The 14,651-nt window shown below is 41.5% G+C and overlaps 1 protein-coding gene across 1 annotated transcript in view; it reads left to right on the top strand.

Annotated features, from left to right (window-relative positions):
* The window catches only part of dst (dystonin), a 193,936-nt gene that overhangs the window by 150,812 nt on the left and 28,473 nt on the right, over positions 1–14,651 (top strand). The window contains 10 exon segments of the mRNA XM_045222968.1: positions 116–217; positions 1,208–1,309; positions 3,508–3,681; positions 4,350–4,505; positions 5,331–5,528; positions 6,673–6,801; positions 8,791–8,961; positions 10,266–10,421; positions 10,790–10,996; positions 11,611–11,730. Coding sequence (XP_045078903.1) covers positions 116–217; positions 1,208–1,309; positions 3,508–3,681; positions 4,350–4,505; positions 5,331–5,528; positions 6,673–6,801; positions 8,791–8,961; positions 10,266–10,421; positions 10,790–10,996; positions 11,611–11,730 — 1,515 coding nt within the window.

The following is a 14,651-nucleotide window of genomic DNA, read 5'->3' on the forward strand; positions in this document are numbered from 1 at the left end:
AATATCAAATTTTATCATGATTTCTTTATTTGTATTTGTATATAGAGGAGTATTTGTCTCCAACAGCTGTGCATGGATCCTATTCCCTGACCTTTGTTGTTGTGGTTTTCCCCAGGTGAACTCGGCATGGGAGACTCTGAACAAGGCGTGGAAGGAGAGAGTGGACAGACTGGATGAGGCCATGCAGGCTGCTGTGCAGTTCCAGGATGGCCTGCAGGTACATTACTGTTCATTATGGGTTAGCTGCTATTCTTTGTCATACACCAGGACCTGTTCAGTAGGGTACACAATGGGAAAATGTTTTGCAGCAGAAATAGAAAATCTTTGTTCTTATTGGTCAAAATCAGATAAAACATAAACTCCCATTCCTTGTCTACTGAACACTGCCTTGCTGTCATTGAATACACTGACTAACACTAAGCAGCTTGTGGTTTGGACTCTTAGGAGATGAATACCATTGTTTGCATGTAATGCGAAGCTTCTGAGTAGTTTGAGGTTTCATTACTCAATGAATTCAGAAGTTTCACTCTGCCTCCTCTATATTTACTCATAGGAAAGAGAAAGTCACCCCCACTACTCAAGACACATTCACGTCTTAATTCATGTTGATTGAAGTGTCAGTGGTTTTGTGTTATTCGTATGATCAATGATCCTATTAATCAAGCAATGTTAATGTGTTAATGTTAATCAGTGTTTGCCATCTAATGTTGCCACTTTGCATCGTCGTTCACACCGCTCAGACAGAATCAAGGCACAGAGTTTACAATGACTTTGAGTAGTTTACTAGGCACAGATAGATCAAAGTAAATAGTCATGTAACAGGCAGTGTTGCTATATTTGGATATCCTTAATTTATGTGTTTTGTTTATATTGGTTGTAAGTTGTTGTTTTCTTTATATTGGTTGTGATTGTTTGTAGTGGTGTATGTGTCTCTTTTAATGAAGGGGTTTTAAAAGGCTTAGATGTAGACTGTTGGTTATAAATGGACTACGCATTTACACCCATCCTAGACTTGAGTGAATAAATTGAGATCCGTCTCTATTTCACCATATGCTAATAACTATTTTTTGTTGACAGTGTTGGTTTTACATTAGAATAATTGGTGGATTACGTGATATACTAATTATAATGAATGTGAAATCTGAGCTGTTTTAAGCTAGCATTGTGTTCTCCCAGTGACAATGGTGCCCACTTCCTCTATCTACAGGGTATGTTTGACTGGGTGGATATCGTGGAGCACAAACTGGATTCTATGTCACCTGTGGGCACAGACCTGGACACTGTCAAGCAGCAGATTGAAGAACTCAAGGTATTGTGTTCCTGTATTATATAGAATGCACTAGCTGTATGAGCAATCTTAGACCAAACCACTGATCTACAGTGCATTCAGAAAGTACTCAGACCCCTTCCCTTTTTCCACATTTTGTTACGTTACAGCCTTATTCTAAAATTTCCCTCATGTTTTCAAATGTTTTCAAATGTATTATAAATAGAAAACAGAAATACCTTATTTCCATAAGTATTCAGACCCTTTGCTATGAGACTCGAAATTGAGCTCAGGTGCATCCTGTTTCCATTAATCATCCTTGAGATGTTTCTTCAACTTGATTGGAGTCCACCTGTGGTAAATTCAATTGATTGGACATGATTTGGAAAGGCACACATCTGTCTATGTAAGGTCCCACAGTTGACAGTGCATGTCAGACCAAAAACCAATTATGGAGTCATTATGGAGTATTGTGTGTAGATTGATGAGGAAAATAAACAATTTAATCAATTTTAGAATAAGGCTGTAACGTAACAAAATGTGGAAAAAGTCAAGGGGTCTGAATACTTTCCGAATGCACTGTATTCCCACATGTATCTGATCGAAACATCATGAATAACTTTTAATTGTTCTCACCCAAGTTATTGTGTTGATTTAATTCATGTCAACATTACAGAGCCAACAGCAGCTGTTTTTTTGCTGTGAATGTTCAGTTCATGCCCTGCCCTTATTGAACAACAGTGTAGTAACGCTCCAGCAGTGTCATTAATACTCCAGCGAGCAATGCAATAGACTTCTCTCCTTTGATGTACAACAAGACAAAGCTATTGTGTCTCTCAAAAGGAATAGTTAATGAAGGTGGTTTTAGGCACATCTACCTTTGCACAGGGGCTTAACAAATAGACAAAAGTCATGTCCCCTCACTGTTTGCTATTCCCATCAGTGGAGGCTGCTGAGGGGAGGATGGCTCATAATAATGTCTGGAACGGCGTGAATTCAATGGCATTAAACGCATGGTAACCATGTGTTTGAAGTATTTGATACCATTCCACCTATTCCGCTCCAGTCATTACCACGAGCCCGTCCTCCCCAATTAAGGTGCAATCAACCTCCTGTGATTCCCATGCTCCCAGTAAGGGATCTTTTAATAAAGCTTTTGAGCTTTAAAAAATATATAAACGCAACATGCAACAATTTCAAAGATTTTACTGAGTTACAGTTCATATAAGGAAATCAGTCAATTGAAATAAATTAATTGGGCTCCCGAGTGGCGCAGTGGTCTAAGGCACTGCATCTCAGTGCTTGAGGTGTCACTACAGACCCCCTGGTTCGATTCCAGGCTGTATCACAACCGGCCGTGATTGGGAGGCGAACAATTGACCCAGCGTCGTCTGGGTTTGGCCGGTGTAGGCCGTCATTGTAAATAAGAATTAGTTCTTAACTGACTTGCTTAGTAAAATAAAAACATATTTTAGGCCCTAATCTATATGGGCATCACATGACTGGACCGGGGTGAAGCCATGGGTGGCCCAGCCAATCAGAAGGAGTTTTTTCACACAAAAGGGCTTTATTACAGACAGAAATACTCCTCAGCTGTTGAAGAAGCCCGATCTGGAGGTCCTGGGCTGACGTGGTCTGCGGTTGTGAGGCCGGTTGGACATACTGCCAAATTCTCTAAAACAACGTTGGAGGCGAGGCAGCTTATGGTAGAGAAATGAACATTCAATTCTCTGGCAACAGCTCTGGTGGACATTCCTGCAGTCAGCATGCCAATTGCACGCTCCCTCAAAACTTGAGACATCTGTGGCATTGTGTTGTGTGACAAAACTGCACATTTTAAAGTGGCCTTTTATTGTCCCAAGCACAAGGTGCACCTGTGTAATGATCATGCTGTTTAATCAGCTTCTTGATATGCCACACCTGTCAGGTGGATGGATTATCTTGGCAAAGGAGAAATGCTCACTAACAGGGATGTAAACAAATTTGCGTATGGAACATTTCTGGGATTGTTCAGCTCATGAAACATGGGACCAACACTTTACATGTTGCGTTTATATTTTTATTCAGTGTATATAAAAATATCACTTATTGGGAGCAGAAAACAGTGGGGAAAGTACATTATCAATGAGCACTACCTCACTGTGAGAGGCTGGAAGGGTCAGATGTTTTTTCCAGATCATAGCCCTGTAGTTATATTGACAGGTTTCCTTGACAATCCCTTGTGTGGCGTGGTGTTTCAGGAGTTCAAAGGTGAGGCGTATCAGCTGCAGATGGAGATGGAGCGTCTGAACCACCAGGCGGGCCTGCTGCTGAAGAAGGTGACGGAGGAGTACGACCGCTGTGCCATCCAAGAGCCCATGACCGAGCTCAAAATGCTCTGGGACAACCTGGACGAAAATATAATCAACAGACAGGTGGGTCAGACAGGGGCTGGAGGTGTACTATAGTAGGGTGAGGGAGGGGGGCGGGTGATTAAAAATGGCAGAACCTTATAAGCATAATTCAATGCTATTTCTAGAGTGTGTGCTATACTTGTTGAAGATAAGACATTTGTCTTATTATGTATAGACACTGGCTGGAATGCGGTTTTAACCAATCAGCCTCCAGGATTAGACCCACCCGTTGTATAAACGCAATTATAAACTGGGTGGTTCGAGCCCTGAATGCGGATTGGCTGAAAGCCGTGTTATATCAGACTGTATACCATGGGTATGACAAAACATTTATTTTTGCTGCTCTAATTACGTTGGTAATCAGTTTATAATAGCAATAAGGCACCTCTGTGGTTTGTGGTATATGGCCAATATAACACAGCTAAGGGCTGCACACAGGCACGCCATGTTGCGCCGTGCATAAGAACAGCCCTTAGCCGTGGTATATTGGCCATATACCCCACCCCCTCGGGCCTTATTGCTTAATCAGAACCTTTTAAAGACAATGAGCAGTGTACTGTTTCTTTAATTGAAAAAGGCCCCTTTCCCTCTCATTCCCATGAAAGAGAGACTGATTATGGGTCAGTTCACATGAGGAGTGTTTTCATGTGACTCTTGTATAAACTTGTGTTTATCCTGATTGTGTGCAGCACAAACTAGAGGGAGCGCTGTTGGCTCTGGGGCAGTTTCAGCATGCGCTGGACGAGCTTCTGGCCTGGATGAGCAACACAGAAGAGCTGCTAAACGAGCAGAGGAAGGCTGCAGGAGACCCCAAAGCCATCGAGATCGAGCTCGCCAAGCACCACGTAAGACAAATCTCCTCTTGTTTGTATAAAGTGTTATTTCAGTATTTTTTCATGCAACTACAGTAACTGCAGAGCAGCTTGGCGTGACTCTTTCATGACCTCCTGACCCTCACAACATTTTGGATTAACCACAACAACAACAAACAACAAACATCAAAATTCAACCCTACACAGCCTGCATACACGACACTGTACAACATGTATTATAAGCACATACAAATCCGCCCAGACCACAGTATGTCAAATGCATTTGATCTATTTCACTCCCTTCTCCAAAAGCCCCTATAAATTATAATCTATCTGACACCTGTGTGTACTTTTAGCTATCATCCACAGACAGTGGAAAATGGAAGTTATGTGGGTCTGACCAGTCTTGTTGAGGACCACCATGCAGGGATTTAAACCACCATGCATTATATTTATCTAGTCTTCTCCTTGCCATTACTAAACGTATGTCCCATAAGAGTTTAGCAGATTATACCATATTTTAACTTATCCATTAGAATAAATAGACAGTCGGAGAAACTTATGTCGCGTTCACGTCATGTCGGAAACTCAGGACCTCTGAATTAAAATGAACGTAAGTTATTTGCGTAGAGCTTCCTATTGGTTGATTCTGATACTTCCCAAGTGGGAAACTCGGGTATCATCCTTCTACAAGGAGTAAGCAAGTCGGATATTTCAGAGTTTCCGACATGACACTATCACTCTTATTAGAATTATTATTATTTTTGAATTTTATTGCTATCTGATCTTTGGGCCGTGTTTATTTAATTGATCCCATCGGCCTAGTGTTTAACCATCCCTGTACTGTGGTGTTTCCAGGTCCTCCAGAACGATGTGTTGGCCCATAAGACCACAGTGGAGGCGGTCAACAAGGCTGGTACTGACTTGGTGGAGTCCACCTCTGGAGAGGAAGCCTCTGGACTGCAGAGCAAACTGGAGAACCTCACCCAGCGCTGGAAGAACATCCTGGAGAAGACAGAGCAGAGGAGACACCAGCTTGACAGTGCTCTGCTTCAGGTATGTATCTAGTTATACCTCCACAAACCTACATATGTAGGATCCTAATCTGATCAATCTTTTGTTGCTGTGAATTTTCAGATGAGCTTTGTGATTTACATAAATTCACTGAAAAACCACACTAACACACGGTTATATAAACAGTATTGCACTTTTCATGTAGCCTACTTTTGCTGTGACAATATAGGTCAAATTAAGATCCTACATCTGTACCTCACCCTGATGTCAGCTATTCATATTCAGTCTGCCTCACCCCTTCACCATACCCAGCTGCCGTATTGGAATCTGGCACCATAATGACTAAAATCTGAAAATGAAGCTATGATTGATGTTCTCTGCTGGAGCGTAAGAATGTTGTTTTTCAAAATGTATAAAGAATGTTTTAGAGGAGTGGGAAGATGAGGTACGGATAAATAATGTAAGCCCTCCACCTCCACACCTCCTGCCTCCCCTTTCCTAACCCAGATATAGGTGCTCTTATTCATCATTTTGACATTTAGGGGAATGCTTTGATGTATGGTGTCAAAGGAGTGATGTAAGGAATGTGAATGAACAGTGAATATGTATTTTTATTAAGTATATTTCTACTATTGCTATTTGAACGGTTTTATGGCCAGGAATAAGGAATGTATAAAGAGTATGAAATAAACTTTCCGAAATGTAAGCCCTCTTGATTTTTGGAGAGGGTTGCCAAAAATGAAATCAATTTATTTTCCAATAATATTTCACTTTAGTACCCAGTAAACCTACAAAGCTATGTCAAAAGCATTTTACGGACAAAAGTGGATTTCCAAAACAAGCATACTGTACAATTAATATGTAAAACATGGTGCGTAGACAACATTGTAACATTGAGCGTAGACATTGTTATCTGGTTCAAATGGGGAATTAAATGAACGAAAACAATTAGAAGGATAAGGCCATGCTGGTTTCAGGCAATTAAGCATTGAATATGTTCATCGATTAGACTGTTCACAGACACCATCATTCACTCTGTCAAATAACCTCAGGCCAATACATGTTTGGCCATTAATGTATCTGAGGAATTAATAACTTCTCATAACATTCCCTTTTCCCACCTGTGAATTCCAAACAATACATCTATGAGGTCCATTGTTCTGACTCAGGCTGTATTGTGTTGCAGGCCCAAGGTTTCCATGGCGAGATCGAAGACATGCAGCAATGGCTGAAAGACACAGAGCGTCAGCTGTTAGCATCAAAGGCTGTGGGAGGCTTACCAGACACGGCCCGCGAGCAGCTTAACGCCCATCTGGTATGTATGAAGCCATATAAAAGGCCTCATACAGATGGTAGGCTTGTAAGGGCCCAATTCAGGCCTTGTCTGCAGTTTCTTTCTGAAGTGTGAAAATTAAATGATGTTTGCGAAATTTACAATAATGTGTCCTACTGAAAGACTCATCAAAGGACTCATTAAAGCCCCAAAGAAAGTGTACAAATTGATTAAACCCTGACAGTGCTCAGAGAATGTTGGGAGGGGACATCTTCCTTTGTTTTGTTATTGTTTGACTTTCCTCTGATTGGATAACCCAGACGCTCTCACTATGAACACTCCGTCCATTTAGCATTATGGGAACCAAAACAGAGATTGTTTAGAAAAAATGATACTATAAGACTCTGAATTTACTTGGGATTTGAAGGTTTGAATTTGCGTGTGGAAAAGCTTGGCTATGTTTGCCCTTACTACTCTCATTTTTTCATTGTGTTTGGACTTGATTTGGATTATATTAGTTTACAAAATAAACTGGTAAAGAAGCAGGAACAAAGCAGACATGGACACTGACAGAATAGCAACAATAAAAGTAAACTGGACTGTAAAACAGAAATTAAATGTAAAACAGTAGTTTCAGTGCTATTATTTAAGCAAGAAGGTACAAGAGGCCGTGCTATGTGCTGAAAACAGTGACTAGCGTGACTGTATTCATGATACAGCACGGCTTCGTGTGCCTTATTGCTTTTATAAAACGTTACCAACATATAAAAATAACAATGAATTGCATATTTTCATTAAAACGTTATTTGGATAAGTAAATTCATACCATTTTTATTCTTCCACCAGAAGATATAGTCCGGACAAAAATCAGGTTGTTAGTTATTTTGCTCATGTTGCCACAGACGTTAATTATTTTTGCATAGTTGCTATGTAAAAGGACTGGTTATCCAGAGTGTTTGCTCTGCAGGCTGGCTAACGTTCTTGTCACTTGCTAGCTAGCTAGCTAGCTAGCCAACTTCAACTAAAGGCGTCTCTAACTAGGTTCAGTTTGCGCCTAACAGAATTTGGCTAGGCGAAGTGAACGTCTGTGCCTCGCATACTCCCTTAAAAGACCTTCGTTTGAAAAATGAGAAGAAATCGGCAATAGTACTGTTTGTAGCCAGTATACTCTTCCTCAAAATAGTTTGAATTAATCTAAGATATCTCATGAAATCTGTAATTCATTTTGACGTTTTTGCCGAGGAGGTCTTAGTCATGCAATTGTACATCTAACTAAGATGTTTGGTGCAGTACTTCTCAAGTGAAATAATTTGCATGAAAATGAGTCGTTTCTTGTTGAATGACAACAAACACTTCATTGAAGAATCCCTACTGTTGACCAATCAACGACGGAGGGGCGTAAACTTTGACTACCAAAATTCGGCTTGCCTCAGGAAAATGTTTTGTGTGCATGAACAAACGTCACAAAATGTTTCAGATGGGAAGCAGTCACGTGGAACATTGCACCTGAAATGACAGTGACTAGCTGCATTTTCATTTATTTTAGCTTTTCTTCTAATGGCATTTACTTGGATATATCCATGATAATGATGTTGATGCGTGATTTTGCCTGGCTTAGAAAAATGTGTCTCGTCTCATCTGCTCAGTGCGCACCGTTCACTCTTTCTCTACAGGGGAGTTTGCATTTCAAAAGTGAAACAAATCTTCCGAGATCAGTCAGGGAGGCTTATATTAACCCGCTATACCAAACTAAATGCTAGGCTGGAAGCAAGAGGAGATAATGTGCAAGTTGAGATAAATACAAGAGATGATTCGGACAGCAACATGAACATAATATTCTTATGGCGGTGCAGTGATCATTTTCAGATGGAACTTTAAGCAGGCATAGGTGTGTCTTTGACAGCCAATACAGCATGGCTTGGAACGCTGCTCGTCCAATCAGCATCCAGGATCCAAACAACTCGTTTATAATGGACACTAATATAACAGCAGACATCTTTTCTAAGCTCCTCATGTTTTTGTCTCCTGCAGGAGTTATGTTCTACATTGGAGGCCAAGGAGGAGCTTTACCAGGAGCTGATGAACAAAGGTCAGCAGCTGCTCACCATGAGCCCCTCCGGCCAGGACAGCAACACAGAGCAGGACCTCAGGAACCTGCAGGACAAGAGGGAGTCGGTACAGGTCAAGGTGGCTGAGAGAAAGGTAGGGAGTGTAAAGCGACAGGGAGTAGCATTGTTGGGCTAAGATGGGATGAATCAAGTGTTTCCCTTTCAGAATGGGCCACCATTTCTAGCTCTGCCCAGACTGTGTAAAAAAAAGTGGCTTAAATTGGTTTCAATTGGAAATGTTGATTTGAGAAACCCTGGATGTTTGGGATGATTTGGGGGCCATTGTGCTCCGCCTGAATGGATCACACCCGACCAAGTGGTCTGAACTTGTCTGATGATTCATAATGTTGAGATGTATTATATCCCCGGTGGGACGTTACTGCTCAGCACTTGGTCACTCCCCTTCCATACCCTGTACTGTACTGTACATTTTAAGCCTCTAATCCATGAGGCGGTAATAAATGCTGTACAGCAGATAAGGTTGGCAAGCACATAGGATGTGGTCACCCAGCAGATCAGATCTCTACTGGGAAGTGCCTGACTCATCAGTCATCAGTCACCATGGAACAGTCCTCTTATCTTCAGAGACACTCTCTAAGGAACAGCTGAAACGTTGGATGGGATGTAAAGGGAATGCTGGGATTGGATGTGGGTTTGTTCCTAACTCAGTCAAGTCCCTTAATCAACTATGGTGTAATTTACTGTACTGTATGCCATGCATACTCTACGACTTAACTCACAAGTTTCTCTGCATTTTGCTAGCTTGTCAAGATAGCACACTTCATTCACAATTAAAGCTAAATTAGCCAACATGGAGAAAGAGACAACACTGTATACCAGAGACAGTACTTACTTGCCATCAGGCTTGTAATGACTGTAATGTTATTACCCCATTGTTTATCATGATGAGGATATAGCATTAGCCGTACTCTTTTGCTTGCCTGGCAAAACAGATCTTCGCTGTTGGACCGACCACACTAAATACATCTGTTTGATTCAATCAAAGACTAATTGATGCTATTTTTATAACTGTAGAGGATGCATCGTTTTGATAGCTCATCCTCTTCCCTTGAGGTAGTCCAGAGATGCTGACTTCCTCTGTCTAAACAGAGGTCAGTCATGTTTGGACCAATTACAATCATTACCTAATGCTGTGGCAACAAATGAACAAACAACCTGTGTGTGTTTTTTGGTGAGTGTTTGTGTGTTTGCTTGTGTGTGTGTGTGTGTGTGTGTGTGTGTGTGTGTGTGTGTGCGCGCGCGCGCGCGCGTGCTAGGCGAGCCTGTCTGTGTCTGTGTAGGTCTATCAGTTTGTGTGTGTGCACATCCGTGTGTGAATGTTTGTGTCAGTAGGAAGAGTGCCATGTTTCTCAGGTGGCTTCGTTCTCTTTGCTTCAGGTGAAACTGGAGGAGGCCTTGACTCTGGCCACAGAGTTCCATAACTCTCTCCAGGACTTCATCAACTGGCTGACCCAAGCTGAACAGACTCTCACTATGTCCTCTCCTGCCTCCCTCATCCTGGAAAACATAATGTTCCAGATAGATGAGCACAAGGTATGTGTCGGTGTGAAGACAATTAACATAACACATCGATTTACATGTTGATAGGTTTTTCATGATTTGTCATTTCAGTGTTCAGTATTATCTAATAATTAACCTAAACAGCCTCCTATCCTGATTTACTTAGTATTAATGATATCAATAGCACAAACAATTGATGGGCTTAGGTTCCATAGCGGAGACAGCTTGCAGTGCAAGCAAGCCAACCACGACTCAACAAGGCCATTTGACTCTCATCCAGAACTCTGTTCATTAGTCAAGTGAACATTCTACCTAAAAAATGGTATCCAAAAAAGATCAATGCCACTGTGTAACACTATTGTAACATTTGTCATGATCCTCTGATGTGTGTGTATTGGCAGGTGTTTGTGACAGAGGTGAACTCCCACAGGGAGCAGATCATTGAGCTGGATAAGACAGGGACCCACCTGAAGTACTTCAGCCAGAAGCAGGACGTGGTACTGATCAAGAACCTGCTGATCAGTGTGCAGGGCCGCTGGGAGAAGGTGGTGCAGAGGTCTGTGGAGAGGGGCCGTCTGCTGGATGATGCCAGGAAGAGGGCCAAACAGGTACAGCACACTGGGCACACTTGATGTACTACACAGTTGGTACAGTATTACACAGTAGTACACAGTGCCTAAACTGATATGCTAGGAGTCAGCAGTCTAGCCACACTGAAGTGGGATATGAAATTGATGTAGGTCGAAAAAAGTAAGTGAGAGAGAGAGTCATAGTGGAAGGAGAGATGGAGAGAAAGGGAGAGAGGCAGTGAGCGAGAGTGTGACAGAAGAAGTTAGAGAGGTGGACTGTATTAGACGTCATCATCTTTCCACATAACTGGGCAATAGGCATTGATAGAGAAACAGAGAAGTGAGGTCACTAACGAGGTGTGAGGTCAAATACCGTACAGTACATGAATGCTTTGCAGACAAAAGTCGACTAGACGATGTGTCACAACTACTTTATGGTGCTTATTATCGCTGGAAAGCTGTATCAGTATTACAGAGAGTCTGGTGTTACATGTTGATTCCAAACTGGCCTCAGAGCTCTTTCATTAGTACGGACCCATCACTTTTCTTGGCGCTGAAATTAGACTCATCCGAACATAGAACAATAAATCAAAGGAAGTCATATATCACAGTGTGGTTTACGCAAGCCTCATTTGCTACATCTCTCCCCTCAGTTCCACGAAACCTGGAACAAGCTGACGGAATGGTTGGACGAGTCGGAGAAGGCCTTGGACTCTGAGCTGGAAATCGCCAACGACCCTGACAAGATCAAGATGCAGCTGGCCCAGCACAAGGTGACTGAACTAACTGAACCTTGTTGAATCCTTTTCCTTGTGAGGTGGGGGGGGTGTTAATGAAAGAGTTGGCGAGACCCCTCTGATAGTCAGGCTTTTATGAAGGAGAGTCATTTAGCACAGCAAAACATCTGCAGCAGCAGATTTATCAAAAACGGTGAATTTCAGACACAGCTGTCTTTAAAACCACAGCTTTGTGTTTTTCCGCCTCTCGTCATGAGCTGTTACCGACAACCACATACCGGATTTTTTAACAGGGTCATTAGAAATTTAGTTTTCAGAGTATTTTCTGCACCTTCCTAGCTCAAATTCTAGATGACGGATTAAAATGAGACTATAGCGTCCATAAAGTGACCGTTGGACTTCATTTATTTTGGATTGACTAAGTTTGTAGGTGCAACATTTGTTATTATATTTATAATTAATCGCTCTCACATGCTCATTTCCGTCCATTAAGAACCAATGATGTGCTACCTTTTTGTAGAATTCTGACAATGCTAACATATTTTTAGCCGAATCGCAGAGTTCTATCTAACTGGGTTGAGCAACAGTACTTTTTGTACATAGTCCCCTCATTTTAGGGGACCAAAGGTATTGGGACAAATTCACTTATGTGTATTAAAGTTCTCCCACTTAAAAAGATGAGAGAGGCCTGTAATTTTCATCATAGGTACACGTCAACTATGACAGACAAATTGAGAAAAAAAAATCCAGGAAATCACATTGTAGGATTTTTTATGTATTTATTTGCAAATTATGGTGGAAAATAAGTATTTGGTCACCTACAAACAAGCAAGATTTCTGGCTCTCACAGACCTGTAACTTCTTCTTTAAGAGGCTCCTCTGTCCTCCACTCGTTACCTGTATTAATGGCACCTGTTTGAACTTGTTATCAGTATAAAGGACACCTGTCCACAACCTCAAACAGTCACACTCCAAACTCCACTATGGCCAAGACCAAAGAGATGTCAAAGGACACCAGAAACAAAATTGTAGACCTGCACCAGGCAGGGAAGACTGAATCTGCAATAGGTAAGCAGCTTGGTTTGAAGAAATCAACTGTGGGAGCAATTATTAGGAAATGGAAGACATACAAGACCACTGATAATCTCCCTCGATCTGGGGCTCCACGCAAGATCTCACCCCGTGGGGTCAAAATGATCACAAGAACGGTGAGCAAAAATCCCAGAACCACACGGGGGGACCTAGTGAATGACCTGCAGAGAGCTGGGACCAAAGTAACAAAGCCTACCATCAGTAACACACTACGCCGCCAGGGACTCAAATCCTGCAGTGCAAGACGTGTCCCCCTGATTAAGCCAGTACATGTCCAGGCCCGTCTGAAGTTTGCTAGAGTGCATTTGGATGATCCAGAAGAGGATTGGGAGAATGTCATATGGTCAGATGAAACCAAAATAGAACTTTTTGGTAAAAACTCAACTCGTCGTGTTTGGAGGACAAAGAATGCTGAGTTGCATCCAAAGAACACCATACCTACTGTGAAGCATGGGGGTGGAAACATCATGCTTTGGGGCTGTTTTTCTGCAAAGGGACCAGGACGACTGATCCGTGTAAAGGAAAGAATGAATGGGGCCATGTATCGTGAGATTTTGAGTGAAAACCTACTTCCATCAGCAAGGGCATTGAAGATGAAACGTGGCTGGGTCTTTCAGCATGACAATGATCCCAAACAAACGAAGGAGTGGCTTCGTAAGAAGCATTTCAAGGTCCTGGAGTGGCCTAGCCAGTCTACAGATCTCAACCCCATAGAAAATCTTTGGAGGGAGTTGAAAGTCCGTGTTGCCCAGCGACAGCCCCAAAACATCATTGCTCTAGAGGAGATCTGCATGGAGGAATGGGCCAAAATACCAGCAACAGTGTGTGAAAACCTTGTGAAGACTTACAGAAAACGTTTGACCTGTGTCATTGCCAACAAAGGGTATATAACAAAGTATTGAGAAACTTTTGTTATTGACCAAATACTTATTTTCCACCATAATTTGCAAATAAATTCATTAAAAATCCTACAATGTGATTTTCTGGAAATTTTTTTCTCATTTTGTCTGTCATAGTTGACGTGTACCTATGTTGAAAATTACAGGCCTCTCTCATCTTTTTTAGTGGGAGAACATGCACAATTGGTGGCTGACTAAATACTTTTTTCCCCCACTGTATATATATCATTAGGCTGTATGTATTTTAAGATATAGGCCTATTGTATACATCATTAGGCAGTATGTTCTTTTTAGATATAGGCCTATTGTAAGTGTGCATTATTATAGCGTCACCGTCTTTATTGCAAAAATCTATACAAATACACAAAACTTTAAGCTACATTCATTTGAGAGAGGTAATGAACTGCCTATTGATCAGCACAGCAATTGATAAAACAGGACCATGTTTGCAAAACAAGTGTTTCTGAGCTTATGTCAATATTACACAGGTAAGCTAATGGTTACCGAAATCAGGAATGGAGACAGGCTCTGTAGACCTCTATATATGACTGACTGTGTCCAACACACCACCTGTTGTTATGTTGGGCACCTACTGACCAAAAAAATATTATGATTTATTTTTTCTCAATGAGATGTATTGCTAAAATAAAGGTTTAAGGAAATACAGGCAAGCACCACATTACTACATGACAAAATAGCTTGCCCAATCAAGCATGATTGTCTTGTGAGTATAAAAGCAAAGCTTGCTTTCATATAATAAAAAAAAGCTTGAAAAGGTAGTGGAATGGGATTAGTGGGGTGCGTGAAGAATCCAATACTTGAACTTGTATGCGGTACAAATCACATTATTATGGATGCACCTCCTCTAAGAGTATGAATTAGGCTGTTTGAGAAGGTTTCAATCCTAAGCAACCTGCCTACACATTGTTTGAAATACAGTAGACCAACATAGCTACTGTAGTAGGT

Source organism: Coregonus clupeaformis, chromosome 1 (genome assembly GCF_020615455.1).
Source record: "Coregonus clupeaformis isolate EN_2021a chromosome 1, ASM2061545v1, whole genome shotgun sequence".
Classification (NCBI taxonomy): Eukaryota; Metazoa; Chordata; class Actinopteri; order Salmoniformes; family Salmonidae; genus Coregonus; species Coregonus clupeaformis.